At 40.2% G+C, this 19,360-nt stretch overlaps 2 protein-coding genes across 2 annotated transcripts; one reads left to right on the top strand and one right to left on the bottom strand.

Moving 5' to 3' along the window:
- Nucleotides 1–1,175: 1,175 nt before the first annotated feature.
- On the bottom strand, nt 1,176–6,480 carry LOC148341893 (uncharacterized). The gene is made up of 2 exons (XM_088280841.1): nt 5,983–6,480; nt 1,176–3,192 (listed from the first exon to the last, which is right to left on the bottom strand). The coding sequence occupies exons 1-2, from the start codon at nt 6,104–6,106 to the stop codon at nt 1,529–1,531; spliced, it is 1,788 nt and encodes a 595-aa protein (XP_088136967.1). The 5' UTR covers nt 6,107–6,480; the 3' UTR covers nt 1,176–1,528.
- Nucleotides 6,481–12,797: 6,317 nt separating this feature from the next.
- LOC148341892 (uncharacterized) lies at nt 12,798–16,683 on the top strand. The gene is made up of 2 exons (XM_088280855.1): nt 12,798–13,216; nt 14,921–16,683. Exons 1-2 carry the CDS (start codon nt 13,093–13,095, stop codon nt 16,411–16,413), a joined length of 1,617 nt encoding a protein of 538 aa, XP_088136981.1. The 5' UTR covers nt 12,798–13,092; the 3' UTR covers nt 16,414–16,683.
- The last annotated feature ends 2,677 nt before the right edge of the window (nt 16,684–19,360 follow it).

Raw genomic sequence — 19,360 nt, 5'->3', positions numbered from 1 at the left:
TTGTGGTTATGTAAAGCCCTTTGAGACTGTCTCTGATTAAGGGCTATACAAATAAAATTGACTTGACTTGTTGCATATGCATTCCCATCCCACTAGTCTTCAGGATTTCCCTCCAAAAGTCCCCCAGGGGGAGAGCAGATGCGTCTCCCCGTTGATACGACCAGTCTACTCGTGACCACCTTAAATTACTTCCATACCCTGGAAGGTCACTGACCTGGCGAGAGAATTGCCACCACCATAAACAATACTCAGGCCTATTTTCTCTCAGGGCAGTATCTGGTTACATCGGAACTTCAGAACCAAGACTGGTCACTTCTGTGAGCTCAAGTCCCTTCATAGTTTCATAAAGAGAATTACTTCCCATATCTATATTAGGCCATTTAAAAATATCCGACTTTTTTTTTATTTATTTCAACTTATATTTAAGCTTGCTTATGTAATACTACAATATTTATTCAATTATTTTAATATGTGAAATTATATCAATATTAATTTAAACCATTTTATTTCACTCTTGATTATTTCTGAACATATTTGTTCATTTGAATATGTATGCAATTTAAATTATTCCATCCATTTTCTGCCGCTCATCCGGGGTCGGGTTATTGAATTAATTAAATACATAAGTATTTTTTACATTTCAATATTTATTTCAAGATTAGGACTCTTCTCAATGAGCTCAATATTTATAAAATGTTTCCATATTTCTTATTAATTGAATTAGGTCTGTATGTGGTTGCCAATTTTAATATTTCCCTATTTCATTATAAAAATAATATAAAAAATATAATAGAGCATGAACAAAAATATTTAGTATATTTGACAAAATGATACGTTTTTTCCGAAGTAAGATTCTGCTTAGCAACAAGCCCCAAACGCTTGATAGAGCTCAACCTGGAAAGAGGTTTTAGCTAGTCAGAAATTTATTCAGAAAGCGAAATATTAAATGTATGTGAGGGGATATTTGAAGAGTTTGAGTTTTGTTCAATGGACCATTCATATACGAGCCAGCCAAACACAGCGAGAAAACCAGCGCTGACTCCAGTCGCCATCAAGTTGCCAACTCCTGACATTCCAAAACCTTTGAGAGAAACTGAGACTATTTGCGTTTCTCTTTCTTGTTCTTTTTCGAGTTTAGTTTTTCACCTTTTCACGGCGTAATGAAGGCCAGTTGAGCAAGTAGAACACGTAATTTTATTGATGATTGTGGAAGGCAACGATTTCATAAGCAGTTTGTTCTCACACCTTTTCCATTAAGTACGTTTAAAAAGAAAACTGAAAAGCATAATGTTAACAAATGTTATTCCAGGCAAAGGCAATTAATTTCATTTACATCTTGATGTAAAATCACAAAAAAAAAGATCATCATCACACAAACACATTGATAATTCTGGCTCTGATCCCATTGGCTTCATGTCAATAAAAGAGCTTTGCAAAATTACATTTTTCATATTTTATTCAAAATCACATTTACATCTTACCACTAAGAGTCAGTTCCTTCAGTTTTTTGTTTTCTTTTTTTTAAGCTTCAAGGATCGCTGCTTTTCTCACCAGCACAATTGTGTCTCTCAGCACTACGTTTAGTGAAGAATTTTTTAGCGCAAACGCTGCAACTGAATGGCTTGTCTCCACTGTGTGTTCTTGTGTGGCTTCGTAAAAGCGACTTTCGAGAGAACCTCTTGCCACAAACTGAGCAGGAAAAATGTTTTTCTCCACTGTGCGTTCTTGTGTGATATGTTAAACTTGAATTTTGAGAGAAGCATTTTCCACAAACTGAGCATGAAAAAGGTTTTTCTCCAGTGTGTAATCGTGTATGTGTTTTTAAATTTGTCTTAAAAGAGAAGCTTTTGCCACAAACTGAGCAGGAAAAAGGGTTTTCTCCAGTGTGTGTTCTTGTGTGATTTATTAAATCAGACTTTCGAGAGCAACTCTTGCCACAAACTGAGCAGGAAAAAGGGTTTTCTCCACTGTGTTTTCTTGTGTGTTCTGTGAAATGTGACTTTTGAGAGAAGCATTTTCCACAAACTGAGCATGAAAAAGGTTTTTCTCCACTGTGTGTTCTTGTGTGCCTTGTTAAATGTGACTTTTGAGAGAAGCATTTTCCACAAACGGAGCATGAATAAGGTTTTTCTCCAGTGTGTGTTCTTGTGTGTTTTATTAAATTTGACTTTGAAGAAAAGCTTTTGCCACAAACTGAGCAGGAAAAAGGTTTTTCTCCACTGTGTGTTTTTGTGTGACTTGTTAAATGTGACTTTTGAGAGAAGCTTTTTCCACAAACTGAGCATGAAAAAGGTTTTTCTCCAGTGTGTGTTCTTGCGTGTTCTGTTAAATATGTCTTTCTTGAGAAGCATTTTCCACAAACTGAGCAGGAAATAGGTTTTTCACCACTGTGTGTTGTTGTGTGTTTTGTTAAACTTATCTTATGAGAGAAACTCTTGCCACAAACTGAGCAGGAAAAAGGTTTTTCTCCAGTGTGTGTTCTTGTGTGCCTTGTTAATTGTGCCTTTTGAGAGAAGCTTTTGCCACAAACTGAGCAGGAAAAAGGCTTTTCTCCACTGTGTGTTTTTGTGTGACTTGTTAAATGTGACTTTTGAGAGAAGCTTTTTCCACAAACTGAGCAGGAAAAAGGTTTTTCTCCAGTGTGTGTTCTTGTGTGCCTTGTTAATTGTGCCTTTTGAGAGAAGCTTTTGCCACAAACTGAGCATGAAAAAGATTTTTCTCCACTGTGAATTCTTGTGTGGATTGTTAAATCAAACTTTTGAGAGAAGCTTTTGCCACAAACTGAGCAGGAAAAAGATTTTTCACCACTGTGTGTTTTTCTGTGCCCTTTTAAAGACAGCTTTGAAGTGAATGAGTCAGTGTGACATGCCCTTTCACCTTTGGCTTGCCCATCATCATCATCATCATCATTAGTATCATCATCATCGTCATGAGCATCTGATGTGTCCTCATTTTGTGCTTGTGATGGCCCCCAGTGGTCTTCATCACCTTCTGTTGTCACGTGATGACTTGAACTGCTGCTCGTAGGCTCCGCCCCTCTCTTGTCCTCACTCTCATCCTTGTTTTCATCTTCAGTCTTTATAGGGATAACGTTCACTGGTGACTTGTTGATCTCCTCCTCCTCCTCCTCCTTTTTGATGTGAGTCAAGTCTGGCTCCTCTTTTACATAAAGGAGATCGTTTTCACTGACGTCTGTAGGACACAAAGACAAACACACATTTTGTTTGGTCAAGTCAAAGCTCAGGCGGCGACTTTGTCTTATATTGTTTCTACCGTGCTACCTTGACTTGTGCCTGCTGCACACGGAACAATGCGTGCGACCCCGATTTGGACCAGACCATGGGGACATTTCACAAAATTACGTCCTAAGATGTAAACCTCCCTTTCCTAGCAGCACAACAGTGATAAACGAGCATTTAAAAAGGAAGCACGTTGCGGCTGATGCCCGATTTCATTCCTGACATAGTCACAGACGTTTCTGGAAGCGAGCTGAAGTTAGCACACACAGGCTATTGTGTGCGTCTGATGGAACACCTGTTGTGGGACCCTAACATATTGATGCAGACCACTGGGGGCCATCGCAACATAATGTCATTGATAGAATAGGAATCCTTCAAGTGATGTTTACAAGTATTTCTTTTTGCATTTAGAGATAGTTTCATCGTGGGTACTTTTTGCTTCTGTAGTGTATTTTCACAAGGTCTGACATAGACAACTTATTTTATGGCCATGACAACTGTTGCTTTGAACTCCCCCAGGGCTTCCTGACCCCCCCTTTTGACACGTAGATTGCAGCCCTGAGAGGCGCAGGACTTTAGCCTTATCTACGGGGGGTCAGGAAGTTGAACAGGGGTTATCTGCGTCCTGAAGAGGGTGTTTACAAAAGAGGGGTCTGCCGCCGGGAAGTCGCACCGGCGGGGAGTCTGTGCCCCGCAGCCACGGGGGGGGGGCAGTTTGAGGGGCAGTTGAGAGGCAGCAGGATAAAAATGACTATGCAACAAGCGAGAATTAGATATTCATGTCTTTTGTTTGTCTTCCCTATAAGAAGGGAAGGCGCGAGAGGGAGACACCTTTTTCTTTTGGGAACTTCTGACATCAGCTGAGATCAATAAAATCTTCTTCCAACCACCGGTGTGTGTCAGAAGTTTTTTCCATCACCAAGCCAACCTTTCCTGGCGACCTGTCCGGAGGGGAGCTGAGCCAGACCCGCACATCAACAGCGGAAATTTACCTCACTTCCATTATATTTTGGATACCAAAAAGAATTAAAGGGGCGCTGGAATCAGAGTCGCTATTTATTGCATGATTTACGTTTGTTTGTTTTTATGCCCAAAATAACATTTAGCCCGCTATTACGTTCCAACATTCCCCTTTTTACTTTTTTATAAAATTTCTGTTTCTAAATACATTTTAAAACAAAATTAACGTTCGAAGAGTCAAAACCCCTCCACATAAATTAAGCAACACTTTCACTCTAACTTTTATGTTGACAAATTTGAAAAATGACTGTATATTTTAAAGTTATCCAATATGTATTAAAATTCGACTAAGATACACCAAAATATTATGAGTTCACTGAATTATTTTGTAACCGCAATGATGCTTAACAGCCAAAGGGTGTCAGTAATGAGTAACAAAGTAACACAACACCTCCCATTGTTCCGTCATCATTGTCATTTGCATACATTATCAAGAACTTTGAGTTGTGGGGGAGATGCAAACCACCTAGGCCACAGGAACTTTATTACCAGGAACTAAATGTTCCTGGGCTTGTTGGTCGAAAAGGGGATTGTGGCCTTCTCCCTTTTTAAGCCCATATGTCAGGTTCGCCAATTTGACATATAGGGTTCATAGCTGGAAGGAGAGAGAGATGCAGCCCAAGTGGCTACAGAAAGGTTAACAAAGTTTATTTAACAACTTTATCTCCCCTCTGTTCCCCGATGCTTTTCACACATTCCCTTTTATAACATCGGGAAATCAGATTACACTTCAAGAAATCAGATTACACTCAAGGGTGGTACAGTTCGTCTTCTCAAAAGCTGGTTTAGTCTGGTTTATCATTGGCGTGCCGCCATGGGTCGCAGCTGACTTTGTCGTCAACATCTTCTATCAGGACCCAGCACGATGCTGTTTGCGTCAGACTTTGGGGCCAACTTCTTCTTATCAGGGCTCATCACGGTGTTGTTTACTTCATCGGCACTTCTGAAGAAGTGCCACCGCCCTGCCACACTCAAACTGTAAACACTCAAGCATAGTTCACTCTATTAAACTGCAACATGTTTTATGCACTACATATTAAAATAAGCTGCGTCACGGCAAATGTATAATAACCTCTTAATATTATTCTAACACCATAGTAAGCCAAAGATGCAGATGCATTCCTTGCAGCATGCGCTTGTTCACTGATGAGATCCGTGCAACCCTGGATGGATGCATTCAATGTATTTTAAATGTTTGGATGGGGTGAAACTACGCACACGTGCATAAAACAGTGCTGGGCCACCCGAGGTTTATTGACCGAGGCAGTACAAAGTTAATAAATAAATAAGACCAATACGTACTTGATTTTTTAAAATAACTTAATATTTTGTGTTTTATCCACTAAAATTGATCAACCGCCATTGATGTTTTCGCCGCAGTGTGCACATTTTTTAGAGTCAGGCAGAATTCCTTCCGTAAGGACTTGCTTGAACAAGATATAAAACCCAGAAAATGTAAAATGTTTTAACGAGCTCAAATTTTATACTGGGAAAAACATGGAGTTTACCCCCACTATTGGTTATTCTTTGACATTTATTTTCTGCACTGATTTCATTTGGCATAAACAAATGTTCAGCAAACCGACAAGTAAAAGACAATATTTAAAAATAAAACGGCAATAACCTTGAACGATTTCCCCAAACAACTTAATGTTGTGATGCATATTTCTAACGATAGAAAGTCGTTCTGTACAAAGCAAATGAGAGTAAGACGTGTACAAACCTGCTTCGAGTGGCACAACACGAAGCTGCTTCCTAACTTCGCCCAGCAGTTGAAGATGTTGCTCGTTCTCTTCTTTTATTCCACAAAGTTCCTCTTTGTACTTTGGTGTCGTTCTTTGACACATTTTCAAATGATAATTCCAATAATTCCGATCTCTGCTTGACGTAGAGTCATGTGCCTCTTTTGTTAGCGGCTAGCTAGCTAACAAGCTAAGCTAACTACGCCGAAAAGCATCAACGCGCGAAGATGAGGTTATCGGGACACAAAGACTTAATTAATTATGTCGTAGTCCTTTAGAGTAGCACTGGACATCCTATGAGAAAATTACAGTCAGTTCCACACTAAATCAGAAGAATTTAGCGGTGGCTGTTTTTGTTCCGGTGTGGAGGAGTCGGTGGATCTGGTCGAGGTCCTTCGGAAGCTGCGCGCTAGGTAATGACGTCATGCCTTAAGCACGTATTTTTCAAATATATTTCTTTGACTCTGTGTTTGTTTTACCCCTGGCTGTTCTATTTTAATATATATTTTATATAATATTTTAATTGGGTCGATATTTTTTTTTTTGCAAAATAACTAAATTAACGCCACATTGGCCAGTCAGCTCATACGTCACTTCTGCCTATGCCCCGAGAAGCCGCTGCTGCTACAGCAGTGGGACGTTTCCATTTCTCCGACCGAACTTGCAACAATGCTGTGGTTCACTCGGGCTGCAAGATTGTATGAATATAATTTCTGCATATACTAGCAGTGCTTCTCAATTATTTCACGCCCACCCCTACCAAGAGGAAAAATATTCGCTCCCCCCCACCACCAAATTTTTTTTGTCTTTGTATAGTGATGTTAGCTTGTCAATAAAATATCCCTTAACGAAGCTAAATTCCTAAGAAATATGATTTTGAGAACTATTATTGTGAGGATCTCGAAACTCAGTACTCTGTTCTGCAAATATTGATGAGATGATAAATATTACTTCATACGGTTTAAATAAAAAACTTTATTAACATCAGCAAACCAAACACAGTTATTAATACGTACATAATATAGAAAAGACAAAAAGAAGAGCCAGGGGGATTTTAAACAAAAAATATTTGTAAATAACATAAAGCAACAGCTTTAGTATGTTTACGATACGTTTTTTAAAAAAATAATTTTATGGTGACTATACGTTTTTTTAATGGTTACTGTAACAATATTATTGTTAGTTATGTTATGTTGCTTAGGGGCCGATTACAGTGACGGACGAGAGAAGGAGGAAGTGACGTTTTCTCTATGTCAACAGACTGAAGTAACGTACTGTACTGCAAAAGTTAAGAAGTTAATAAAAGTGAAGTAAGCAAGTCAATGCTTTAACCGTCCACTCTGTATGAGAAAAAGGACAGAGTGAAACATGGTGGCAGCGCGTGAGTCATAACTGGCGACGGGAAGAGAGTGTTGAAAGGATCGCTAGCTTGTTAGCACGGAAGCTAACTACGGACAGTCGCTACGATGGAAGGACTGCGACCGCCGCCGATTCTGGCTTTGGATTCAAACAATTTGACGAAGACGTGGAAAGCGTGGAAAGAGGAATTCATATTGTATGTGGACCTGACAATACCGGACTCGGAGGAATCCACGAAATGCAAGCTGTTTTATTACCTCATAGGCGAAGAAGGTAGAGAACTGTTGAACACGTTGTTGATGGATGTTGTGTCGGCAAGAACTACCGTGAGGGAGATGATGAGAAAATTCGACGAACATTGTAACCCTAAGTTAAAGGAGACTGTGGGGAGATACAGATTCTTCATGAGAGATCAGACACCGGGCGAAAATGTGGACAAGTACGTTACTGAATTGAGAGTTTTGGCCAGCACCTGCAATTTTGAGCAGCTGAGAGACTCATTGATAAAAGATAGAATCGTGTGTGGCACAAACGACAATGCGCTGAGGGAAAGACTGCTGAGAGAAGACAATCTGACATTAGGAAAATGCATGAAGATTTGTCGAGCAACAGAGTTGTCACGAGAAAATGGTAAAACACTGCAAGGGCAGTCAGAGGAGGAAGTGCATCTACTCAAACTAGAAAAAGCAAGCAGAGGTGATGTTTGCTGTAAGTTTTGTGGCAAGAAGCATGAGTGGAATAAAAAGAAGTGCCCTGCTTTTGGAAAAAAGTGTAAAAAATGTGGGAAGGATAATCATTTTGCTGCTATGTGTAAGACAAAAAATGCACATGGTAAAAATGATAGAGCTGTGAATGCAATTCAAGAGCAAGATAAAAAAAGAATATGAAGATATTATGATGATAACCCACATCGTTGAGACAAAAGAGAACGTGAACCAAATTGGAGACAGACATACTCCAGAAAAACAACTCTTTGCTGGTATGCTAATTGACACTACACAAGTTAAATTTCAAATAGACTGTGGAGCGAGCTGTAATGTCATTCCTGTGCATCACTGAAGTGAAATATGGTTTATTAATGTTGTTTTACCACATAAATGCTGCATAATAACCATTTTATACCTATATACACGCGTTAGTAGATGTCTGTGTCTGTGTTATGAGAATGGGAATAATTGGAGGGAATTCGCACAGGGCCTAAGCACCAGGAATGTCTGACTCATGCAAAAAGGTACAGCCGATAACGAAAAGGGAGTAAGGATTGGCAAAGGCCAAGGTTGTGCAAAGGGCCATGCAAACCATCAAAGCGCACTCGAGCGGGAGGGGATGGTGTGCGATATTGGCTATAAGAATGTGACGGAGGCAAAACGTAAGTGGAGTCGGCTGAGGGTTCTACGCGCGGACGCCCAGCATCGTATTTTTTGCTCGCATTACTGAGGACGCCGGGGCTCTCCGTCCTTCCAGCACACGGTAATGAGATTTATGTATTGCATGTAATCTATGAGCTGAGATACAATTGTTGCTTGCTTGCATGCTTGTACACTTTATACTGTGGGTTAAATAAAATGTGCCGCTTGTTTAACGCAGTGAAGTGTTTGCTGTCCATGTAAGTCACCGACGATCCGCGATCCTGAAGTTAATAATAAGTCATAGCAATTGATCCTGAGTTGTGACTATTATATTATTTGATACTGTAATTGATTATAAGCAGTCTCTACTCAAGGGCTCACGCTTGTCTGATTGGATATAACAGACAACTTAACCCATTGTAGCCTGGCGATTGGGTATCAGTCTCGCTACTAGTCACTCTTATTGATGCTGTAATTGATCATAAGCAGTATCAGAATTGTTTCAAAACAGGATTACAGAGTTACATGCGGGACAAAATTTACTTGTCAGGAACTGTCCTTACTTGAGGCAGAGGCCAGACCTACAGACCAGCATGACGGTCACCGGCTGAATGGGGACACCTCAGGTGAGATTGGCCGTGCCGTGCATCAGATATTTCTGGCCCTGTTGGGGCCGATGTTGCTGTATCTTTCAGGTGGGGAAGGGGGAGACAGGTCTGGTCTATGTGGCCAGGGCGAGACGTGAATGGAGTGAGACTTCCGGCAGTGACCCATCCAATAATGTCAACATTACACAGCTGTTCCAGTTGGCCGTCCACAAGGGCGTGCTTCTTCCGGTGGCAGACATCAGGCGAAATAGTCCATCAATGAAAAATGCTAATCGGTCCAAGTAGAACACATTTTGTACATAATTTTGCACGACTTCAGAAAAGGAAAATATGGGATTGGATTAAGGAGCGTGACTAAACATTGTTGTACTTGCAGGTTAAGGAGGCCAAGAGAGAAAAAAAATTAAATAAAAAAAAGGGAGGGGAGCAGCTAATGCAGCCGTTGACGCAAACAGGTCCCATTGCACCTGTTCCTTCCACTTCTGCTGCTCCTAGGCAAGGTTCGGGTGACGTGGCGCCACAGCAGGCTGGCTGTCCGTACCAGGCTGGTCAACGATTGCGGTAACAGAGGTAGGGGTGGTTATAGACAGGGGTTGTGAGTGGGGTGTGCTCTTGCTGCGGGGTCACTGGGTGGTGAGCAGTCCATACCGAGCCACTTTCTGGAATCTTCCATCCTCTGGTCCGGTGCCATGCCTGTCACAAAGAGCTCCAACAGCGCAGGAGGCGCCACCGTTACCCACTCCCAACGCACTCTTGACACCAACCCGCTGGTACCCCATTCCATGACAGGGGGCCGCGGAGCATATGTGGTGCTCTCCTCCATTCCACTGGCTGAACTGAAACATCTGAGGGCAGCTCCGAAACCTGGTTCTCCATCCTACCGCGGTGGTATGCCCTGTTCCTGCTCTGGTCTGAGTGGTGTAGCAACCTCCACCCATTCAATTCACCAATTGACATTACATTGTACATGTGGTCACACATGGTTTGGTTTATCAAAATGCATTCATCTAAATTTAGTCAGGAGTAGATCTTCCATTAGGATTATATATTTGTTATGTCTACCGGCGTTGCCTCGTACGCCTGCCTTGTCCCTGAGCAGCGGAAATGCTAAGAATTTTTTACTTTCGCCGAGCCACAAATCACATTGAATATCGATGCACATCATCATACAAAAGATCTAGGCCCCAGAGTTGTTGAATACTCCGCGTCACTATCAGAATGTCATATTTTAACCCCCACTACAAATTCTTCGGTTTTGGCAACATCCAGAATTTCACAAGACGGGTCACTCGGAAGAGGTAATTCGGTGTGTGTGTATTGTTTTTACTGTCTCTACACCCTCCCCAGTTGACAGAATCAGTGTGGGCACGGCCTGTAGGTGGATTGAAGCATTCGGGAGACAATAGGAGGTGAAGACTGCAGCAGTCTTTGGAGCTGTCTATGTCTTGGAGAACACCTATTCTTCCCGTTAAAAAAGAAAAAAAAAAAGGTTTAATTTGGTATCTGCGTTATTATAGTTTTGGGATATTTTAAGCATAAATGGTTACTATTTCATTTGGGTTGCTTTAAAAATTTGTCAAAAAACAGTCCAAATTGGAGCGTTAGATCGAGGCTTAATTTGTAATCTCTAAACACAGTTAGATATTTGAACTCAGTGAACTAAATTTTATTTAATTCAGGAATGATTTACCCATGTTGCGAAGTCAAATTCTAATATTGTGCCATATTAGCTGGATATCATTCGGACATTATTGCGAACCAACACTGCTGAATTGTGGTGATTATCAGCAAAACTAAATGTATACGTTGGAGAATTGTTTCTGGGGCCAATGCCTGTGAGGATGACACGGTCTAGATTACATTCGAAGAAAGCTATAACAACAGTCTGAGAATTGAAATAGATATAATATTTGGTGGGTTTACGTTAATTAAAATATATTATTCAAGTGACTGATACAAGCTTCACAAACAAATTGAAAAAGGTGACTGAATACAATTAATTATGGTATTATTGCGATTATTTAGCATGCATATTTTGAAGGATTGTATAACGATTGCTGGCATTATTGTAAACACTTACGGGAGAGAAGGGCAATTATTTAATTTAGCAGGTTCATATTTACTAAAGTATGTTAAACATTAATTAAACAGAAAGCATTTATCAAATGAAAGTACGGTGCAATTAGATACAAAAGGTCGTAAGTGGTTCTATTACTCACAACTTCGACCCGCACCGGAGTTCTTTCCCCAATATGGTGAGCCTGAAGGTTGACCGCCCGGATGGGCAGGTCAAGAGAGGGGCAGATACTGACCAATTGAAACACATACAAATCAAACATAAAAATGGACACGGCTGTCCTTTTTCTGATTATTTCTGGATGACAGGCTTGCTTTCTACGCTTCTAGTATGTTTGCTTCTCATGTATGAGACTGTTTTTCAGACAGACGGAGGGGAGACAAAAATTGTGATGTTACAGTACCACTGCAGCCAGACGGTCATGTACGAGGAACGGGAGGACAGCTCGGATAGGTTGACAGACACACAGGTGATATTGTTTTATAAAAATTGTGAACAAGACCCCGAGGTTGGTATATATGCGAAATTATTCAATCACACAATTGATTTAGAGAATTCAAGGGTTTGATAATGAGGTGGCCAAGCAAAATTTTACGTGTTTGAAGTTGAATGGAGCAGGGCACACAATTGGACAAATACCGTGGGATTGGTGTGAAACGAATGTGTCTCTTCCAGCAGGACCCCCGCTTTCCTGTGCAGACGTCTGGTTGTGTTATGGTGGAAAATTTCTATACGACAGGCTGCCGACCAATGCCTCTGGCAGGTGTGCCCTGGCTTTTAAAGGTTGATTTACTAACTACTTCTCATTTCCACGGTGACTCAACTCCAACAATAACATGACAAATATTTGTCATCTCATCAATATTTGCACAACAGAGTACTGAGTTTCGAGATCCACACAATAATATTTCTCAAAATTATATTTCTTATTAATTTAGCTTAGTTAAGGGATATTTTCTTGACAATCTAACATCAGACAGAAAAAAATGGTGGTGGGGGGGAGCGAATCTTCTTTCTTCTTAATAGGGGCGGGTGTGAAATAATTGAGAAGCACTGCTAGTATATGCAGACATTATATTCATAGAATCTTGCAGCCCGAGTGAACCACAGCATTGTTGCAAGTTCGGTAGGAGAAACGTAAACGTCCCACTGCTGTTCCAGCAGCGGCTTCTCGGGAAATAGGCGGAAGTGACGTCGGAGCTGACTCGCTTTTGTGGCGTTATTTTAATTATTTTGTTACATTTTGTTATCAACCGAATTAAAATATTACATAGAATATATATTAAAAGAGAACAGCTAGGTGTAAAAACAAACACAGAGGCAAAGAAATATATTTGAAAAATACGTGCTTAAAGCATGACGTCATAAGCAAGCGCGCAGTTTACGAAGGACCTCGACCACATCCACCGACCCCTCCACACCGGAACAAAAGCAGTCCACCGCTAATTTTTTCTGATTTAGTGTGGAACCGACTGTAATTTTCTCACAGGATGTCCAGTGCTACTCTAAAGGACTACGACATAATTCATTAAGTCTTTGTGTCCCGATAACCTCATCTTCGCGCGTTGATGCTTTTCGGCGTAGTTAGCTTAGCTTGTTAGCTTAGCTTGTTAGCTTGCTAGCCGCTAACGAAAAGAGGCACATGACTCATCGCCAACCAGAGATCGAGTGCGGATTTTTTGGAATTATCATTTGAAAATGTGTGAAAGAACGACACCCAAGTACAAAGAGGAACTTTGTGGAATAAAAGAAGAGAACGAGCAACATCTTCAACTGCTGGACGAAGTTTGCAACCAGCCTCGTGTTGTGCCACTCAAAGCAGGTTTGTACACGTTTTACTCTCATTTGCTTTGTAAAGAACGACTTTCTATCGTTAAAAATATGCATCACAACATTAAGTTGTTTGGGGAAATCGTTCAAGGTTATTGGTGTTTTATTTTTTAATCTTGCCTTTTATTTGCAGATCTGCTGAACATTTGTTGATGCCAAATAAAATCAGTGCAGGAAATAAATGCCAAAGAAAAAACAATAGTGGGGGGTTAACTCCATGTTTTTTCCAGTATAAAATTTACATTTAAAATAACAAAATAACATTTTCTGGTTTTTATATTTTGTTCAAGCAATTCCTTACGGAAGGAATTCTGCTTGAATCTAAAATATGTGCACACTGCGGCGAAAACATCAATGGCGGTTGATGAATTTTAGTGGATAAAACACAAAATATTAACTTTTTCTTTTTAAAAATGAAGTACGTATCAGTCTTTTTTATTTATGAACTTTGTACTGGCTTGGTCGGGTGAGAGTCAATGAACCTCGGGTGGCCCTGCACTGTTTTGTGCACGTGTGCGTAGTTTCACCCCATCCAAACATTTAAAATACATTGAATGCATCCATCCGAGGTTTCACGGATCTCATCAGTGAACAAGTGCATGCTGCAAGGAATGCATCTGCATCTTTGGCTTACTATGGGCTTAAAAAGGGAGAACGTCACAACCCCCTTTTCCACCAACATTTAGTTCCTGGTAATAAAGTTCCTCTAGCCCAGGTGGTTTGCATCTCGACTGCAACTCATAGTTCTTGATAATGTATGCAAAAGACAATGATGACGTAACAGTGGGAGGTCTTGTGTTACTTTGTTACTCATTACTGACACCCTCTGGCTGTTAAGCATCATTGCAGTTACAAAATAATTCAGTGAACTCATAATATTTTGGTGTATCTTTCGTCGAATTTGAATACATATTGGATAACTTTAAAATATACAGTCATTATTCAAATATGTCAACATGAAAGTCAGAGTGAAAGTGTTGTTGCTTAATGCTTATGTGTAAGAACTTTTACTCTTCAAACGTAATTTTGTTTTAAAATTTATTTCAAAACCTAAATTTTATAAAAATAAAAAGGGTAATGTCGGAACTTACTCGCAGGATAAATATCATTTTGGGTAAAAAAAAAACAAACGTAAATCATACAATAAATAGCGACTCTGATGCCAGGGCCCCTTTAATTCTTTTAGGGATCCAGATTATAATGGAAGCAAAAAGTACCCACGATGAAACTATCCATAAATGCAAAATGAAATACTTGAAAACATATTTCGCTTGAAGGATTCCTATTTTATCAATGACATTATGTTGCGATGGTCCCAGTGGTCTGCATCAATATGTTAGGGTCCCACAACAGGTGTTCCATCAGACGCACACAATAGCCTGTGTGTGCTAACTTCGCTTAGCTTCCAGAAACATCTGTGACTATGTCAGGAATGTAATCGGCATTAGCCGCAACGTGCTTCCTTTTTAATAGCTCGTTTATCACTGTTGTTGTGCTGCTAAAGGGAGGTTTACATCGTCGGACGTAATTTTGTGAAATGCCCCCATGGTCCGGTCCAAGTTGGGGTCGCACGCATTGCTCCGTGTGCGGCAGGCATAAGTCAAGGTAGCATGGTAGAAACAATATAAGACAAAGTCGCCGCCTGAGCTTTGACTTGACCAAACCAAATTTGTGTTTGTCTTTTTGTGTCCTGCAGACGTCTGTGAAAACGATCTCTGTTCTGTGAAAGAAGAGCCAGACTTGACTCACATCAAAAAGGAGGAGGAGGAGGAGGAGATCAACAAGTCACCAGTGAACGTTGTCCCTTTTAAGACTGAAGATGAAAACAAGGATGAGAGTGAGGACAACAGAGGGGCGGAGCCTACAAGCAGCAGCTCAAGTCATCACGTGACAACAGAAGTTGATGAAGACCACTGGGGGCCATCACAAGCACAAAATGAGGACACATTATCAGACGCCCATGACAATGATGATGATACTAATGATGATTATGATTATGATGGGCAAGCCAAAGGTGCATGCCACACTGACTCATTCACTTCAAAGCTGTCTTTAAAAGGGCACAGAAAAACACACAGTGGTGAAAAACCTTTTTCCTGCTCGGTTTGTGGCAAAAGCTTCTCTCGGAAGTCTCATTTAGTAAGGCACACAGGAACGCACAGTGGAGAAAAAACGTTTTCTTGCTCAGTTTGTGGCAAAGGATTCTCTCATAAGGCAAATTTAACGAGCCACACAAGAATACACACTGGAGAAAAACCTTTTTCTTGCTCAGTTTGTGGCAAGAGTTTCTCTCAAAAGTTTCAATTAAAAATCCACGCAAGAAGACACAGTGTTGAAAAATCTTTTTCCTGCTCAGTTTGTGGAAAATGCTTCTCTCATAATTCGAGTTTAACATATCACACAAGAACACACACTGGAGAAAAACCTTTTTCATGCTCAGTTTGTGGAAAAAGCTTCTCTCAAAAGTCGCATTTAACAAGCCACGCAAGAAACCACAGTGGAGAAAAACCTTTTTCCTGCTCAGTTTGTGGCAAAAGCTTTAATGTAAAGTCATTTTTAACAAATCACACAAGAACACACACTGGAGAAAAACCTTTTTCATGCTCAGTTTGTGGAAAAAGCTTCTCTCAAAAGACACATTTAACAAGCCACGCAAGAACACACAGTGGAGAAAAACCTTTTTCCTGCTCAGTTTGTGGCAAGAGTTTCTCTCGAAGCTCTCATTTAATAATTCACTCAAGAACACACACTGGAGAAAACCCTTTTTCTTGCTCAGTTTGTGGCAAAAGCTTTTCTTTTAAGTGGAATTTAAAAACACATACACGATTACACACTGGAGAAAACCCTTTTTCATGCTCAGTTTGTGGAAAATGCTTCTCTCGAAAGGCAAGTTTAACAGAACACACACGAAAACACAGTGGAGAAAACCCTTTTTCCTGCTCAGTTTGTGGCAAGAGTTGCTCTCGAAAGTCTGATTTAATAAATCACACAAGAACACACACTGGAGAAAAACCATTTTCCTGTTTGGTTTGTGGTAAAAGCTTTTCTCTCAAATCATATTTAACAAGTCACACAAGAACACACAGTGGAGACAAGCCATTCAGTTGCAGCGTTTGTGCTAAAAAATTCTTTTCTAAAACGGGTGCTGAGAGACACAATTGTGCTGGTGAGAATTGCAGCGATCCTTGAAGCTTAAAAAAAAGACAAAAAAAACTGAAGGAACTGACTCTTTGTGGTAAGATGTAAATGTGATTTTGAAAAATGTAATTTTGCAAAGCTCTTTTATTGACATTCAGCCAATGGGATGAGTGCCAGAATAACCATTGTGTCTGAGTGATGATTTTTTTTGTGTTTACATCAAACATGTAAATAAAATTAATTGCCTTTGCCTGGAATAACATTTGTTTACGTTATGCTTTTCAGTTGTCTTTTTAATCGAATTTAATGGAAAAGGTGTGAGAAGAAACGGTGCTTATGAAATCGTTGCCTTCCACAATCATCAATAAAATCACTTGTTCCACTTGCTCAACTGGCTTTCATTACGCTGCGTGAAAAGGTGAAAAACAGATGTAGAAGTTGAACGATAAAAAGAACAAGAAAGAGAAACGCGAATAGTCTCAGTTTCTCTCAAAGGTTTTGGAATGTCAGGACTTGGCAACTTGATGGCGACTGGAGTCAGTGCTGGTTTTCTCGCTGTGTTTGGCTGGCTCGTATATGAATGGTCCATTGAACAAAACTCAAACTCTTCAAATATCCCCTCACATACATTTAATATTACACTTTCTGAATAAATTTCTGACTGGCTAAATACACTTTCTAGGTTGAGCTCTATCAAGCGTTTGGGGTTTGTTGTTAAGCAGAATCTCACTTCGGAAAAACTTAAATCATTTGTCAAATATACCAAATATTTTTTTTTTATGCTATATTATATTTTTTATACATTGGATTAGTTATATAATGAAATAGGGAAATATTAACATTGGAAACCACATACAGACTTAATTCAATTAATAACAAATATAGAAACATTTTATAAATATTGAACTCATTGAGAAGAGTCCTAATATTGAAATAAATATTGAAATATAAAAAATACTTAAGTATTAAATTAATTCAATAACCCGACCCCGGATGAGCGGCAGAAAATGGCTGGATGGATGGAATAATTTAAATTACATACATATTCAAATGAACAAATATGTTAAGAAACATTCAAGTGTGAAATAAAAAGGTTTAAATTGTTGATAATTTTACACATTAAAATAATTGAATAAATATTGTATTATTACATAAGCAAGCTTAAATATACATTGAAATAAATTTTAAAAAAGTCATGTATTTTTAAATGGCCTAATTTAGATATGGGAAGTAATTCTCTTTATGAAACTATGAAGGGACTGGAGCTCACAGAAGTGACCAGTCTTGGTTCTGACTGATTGGTTCTCACTGAACAAGAAAAATGAACATTGAAACACCAAATGAGGCAGTTAGACCACAAATGTAGGCATGTTACTGTAAGGCACCAGATAACAATGAACTGGGACACTTTTTCTCAAAATCACAGTTCAGTGACAGTCAATATGTTGTATCTTGCTAAATGTTTGGTGCAAAAAGACAATATTGTGATGTCTTTAAAATGCTCAGAACCTTTACACAACTATCCAACAGTATATGGAACTCAAAATGTGTTTTGAAGTGAATGTGACAGAATATGTTTATACTAATATGAGTCACAAATAGTAAAAAATGTTAATATTTTGTCTACCATTGTGTTGAGAAATTTGAATGAATAAATTTTTGTAAGGCAACCTCATTTTTTCAGTTTATTTGGTATTTAGTTTCATTGCTTAACTTTAATATATACTCTTGCCAGCTTGTCAAAACAGTGCTATTTACTGCTTTTTAAAAAAGAAATACAATTAATATTATGCAGAATTGAGTTCAGCCTTTTGGCCCGGCCCTCCACAATATTTTATGTTTCTTATGTGGCCCCATGGAAAAAATAATTGCCCACCCCTGATCTAGGTAGACAAAAACAAACCGGTTCAACATGTCTCTCAGGATGTCATTCATGAGGGCTTGGAACACCGCAGGGGCGTTTGTGAGGCCAAAAGGCCAAAATGACCCAAGGGAGTGTTGAATGCCGTTTTCCGCTCATCACCCTCTTTAATCCGGACCAAATGATAGGCGTTTCTGAGATCCAGTTTGGAGAAGACCTGGGCCTCGCAGAGAGGTTCAAATGACGGATCGATGAGTGGAAACGAGGACTTATTTTTAACTGTGATATCATTTACGCCCTTGAAGTCTATACAGGGGCGGAGTGAGGAATCTTTCTTCTTAACGAAGAAGAATCCTGCCCCGAGGGGTGAGGAAGAGGGCCGAATGAGACCGGAGGCGAGGGAATCTCGAATGTACGTCTCCATGGCATCCCTCTCTGGACGGGAGATGTTGTACAGTCGGCTGGTGGGGAGGGAAGCTCCAGGGAGAAGGTCAATGGCGCAGTCGTAAGGGCGGTGAGGAAGCAAGGTGAGAGCGAGGTCCTTACTGAACACCCGGGAGAGGTCATGATAGTTGGAGGGCACAGAGGAAAGATCCGGAGGAGTCGTAGCCGGAGGGGAAGATCGGGGAGCCGGGTCAGCGGACAACAGGCACTGCGAGTGGCAAAAAACACTCCAGCTGGTAATGGAGCAGTTTCTCCAGTCGATGGAGGGGTTGTGTTTTTGGAGCCAGGGGAACCCCAGCACTAGGGGAACATGGGGTGAATTGATGAGGTACAGCTGAATGGTTTCTCTGTGGTTACCTGAGATGATGAGTGTAAATGGTATAGTTTGCTGGGAGACCAAGGAAATGAGATGTCCATCCAGGGCCACCACTCTTCGAGGGGAAGTAAGGGGTTCCCAAGAAACCCCCAACTGTTTAGCCAGGGCTTGATCTATGAAGTTGCCATCTGCTCCGGAGTCGATTAAAACAGGGATTGAGAAGGATTTGCTTTGCCATAAGATACTGGAGGGAACAGACATGCGAGGGGAAGAGATGCAATTTGGCTCACCAATGTGCTCTCCTTCATTGGCAAGCCCCATCTTTTGGCCTAGATGGACAGGCAGCAAGATAATGTCCGGGGTTTCCACAATAAATA

The sequence above is a fragment of the Idiotropiscis lumnitzeri genome, chromosome 2 (genome assembly GCF_059441095.1).
Source record: "Idiotropiscis lumnitzeri isolate Australia: NSW breed Sydney's pygmy pipehorse chromosome 2, RoL_Ilum_1.0, whole genome shotgun sequence".
NCBI classification, from domain to species: domain Eukaryota; kingdom Metazoa; phylum Chordata; class Actinopteri; order Syngnathiformes; family Syngnathidae; genus Idiotropiscis; species Idiotropiscis lumnitzeri.
The sequence above is the reverse complement of the archived record's forward strand: the minus strand, read 5'-3'. Positions and strand labels throughout refer to the sequence as shown.

What these genes read in the sequence shown, in the direction of transcription:
- LOC148341893 (XM_088280841.1), bottom strand. Translation starts at nt 6,106, where the DNA reads ATGTGTCAAAGAACGACACCAAAGTACAAAGAGGAACTTTGTGGAATA. An exon ending in TGTTGTGCCACTCGAAGCAG is followed by an intron (nt 3,193 to 5,982) that starts GTTTGTACACGT and finishes TGTGTCCTACAG; the next exon opens with ACGTCAGTGAAAACGATCTC.
- LOC148341892 (XM_088280855.1), top strand. Translation starts at nt 13,093, where the DNA reads ATGTGTGAAAGAACGACACCCAAGTACAAAGAGGAACTTTGTGGAATA. An exon ending in TGTTGTGCCACTCAAAGCAG is followed by an intron (nt 13,217 to 14,920) that starts GTTTGTACACGT and finishes TGTGTCCTGCAG; the next exon opens with ACGTCTGTGAAAACGATCTC.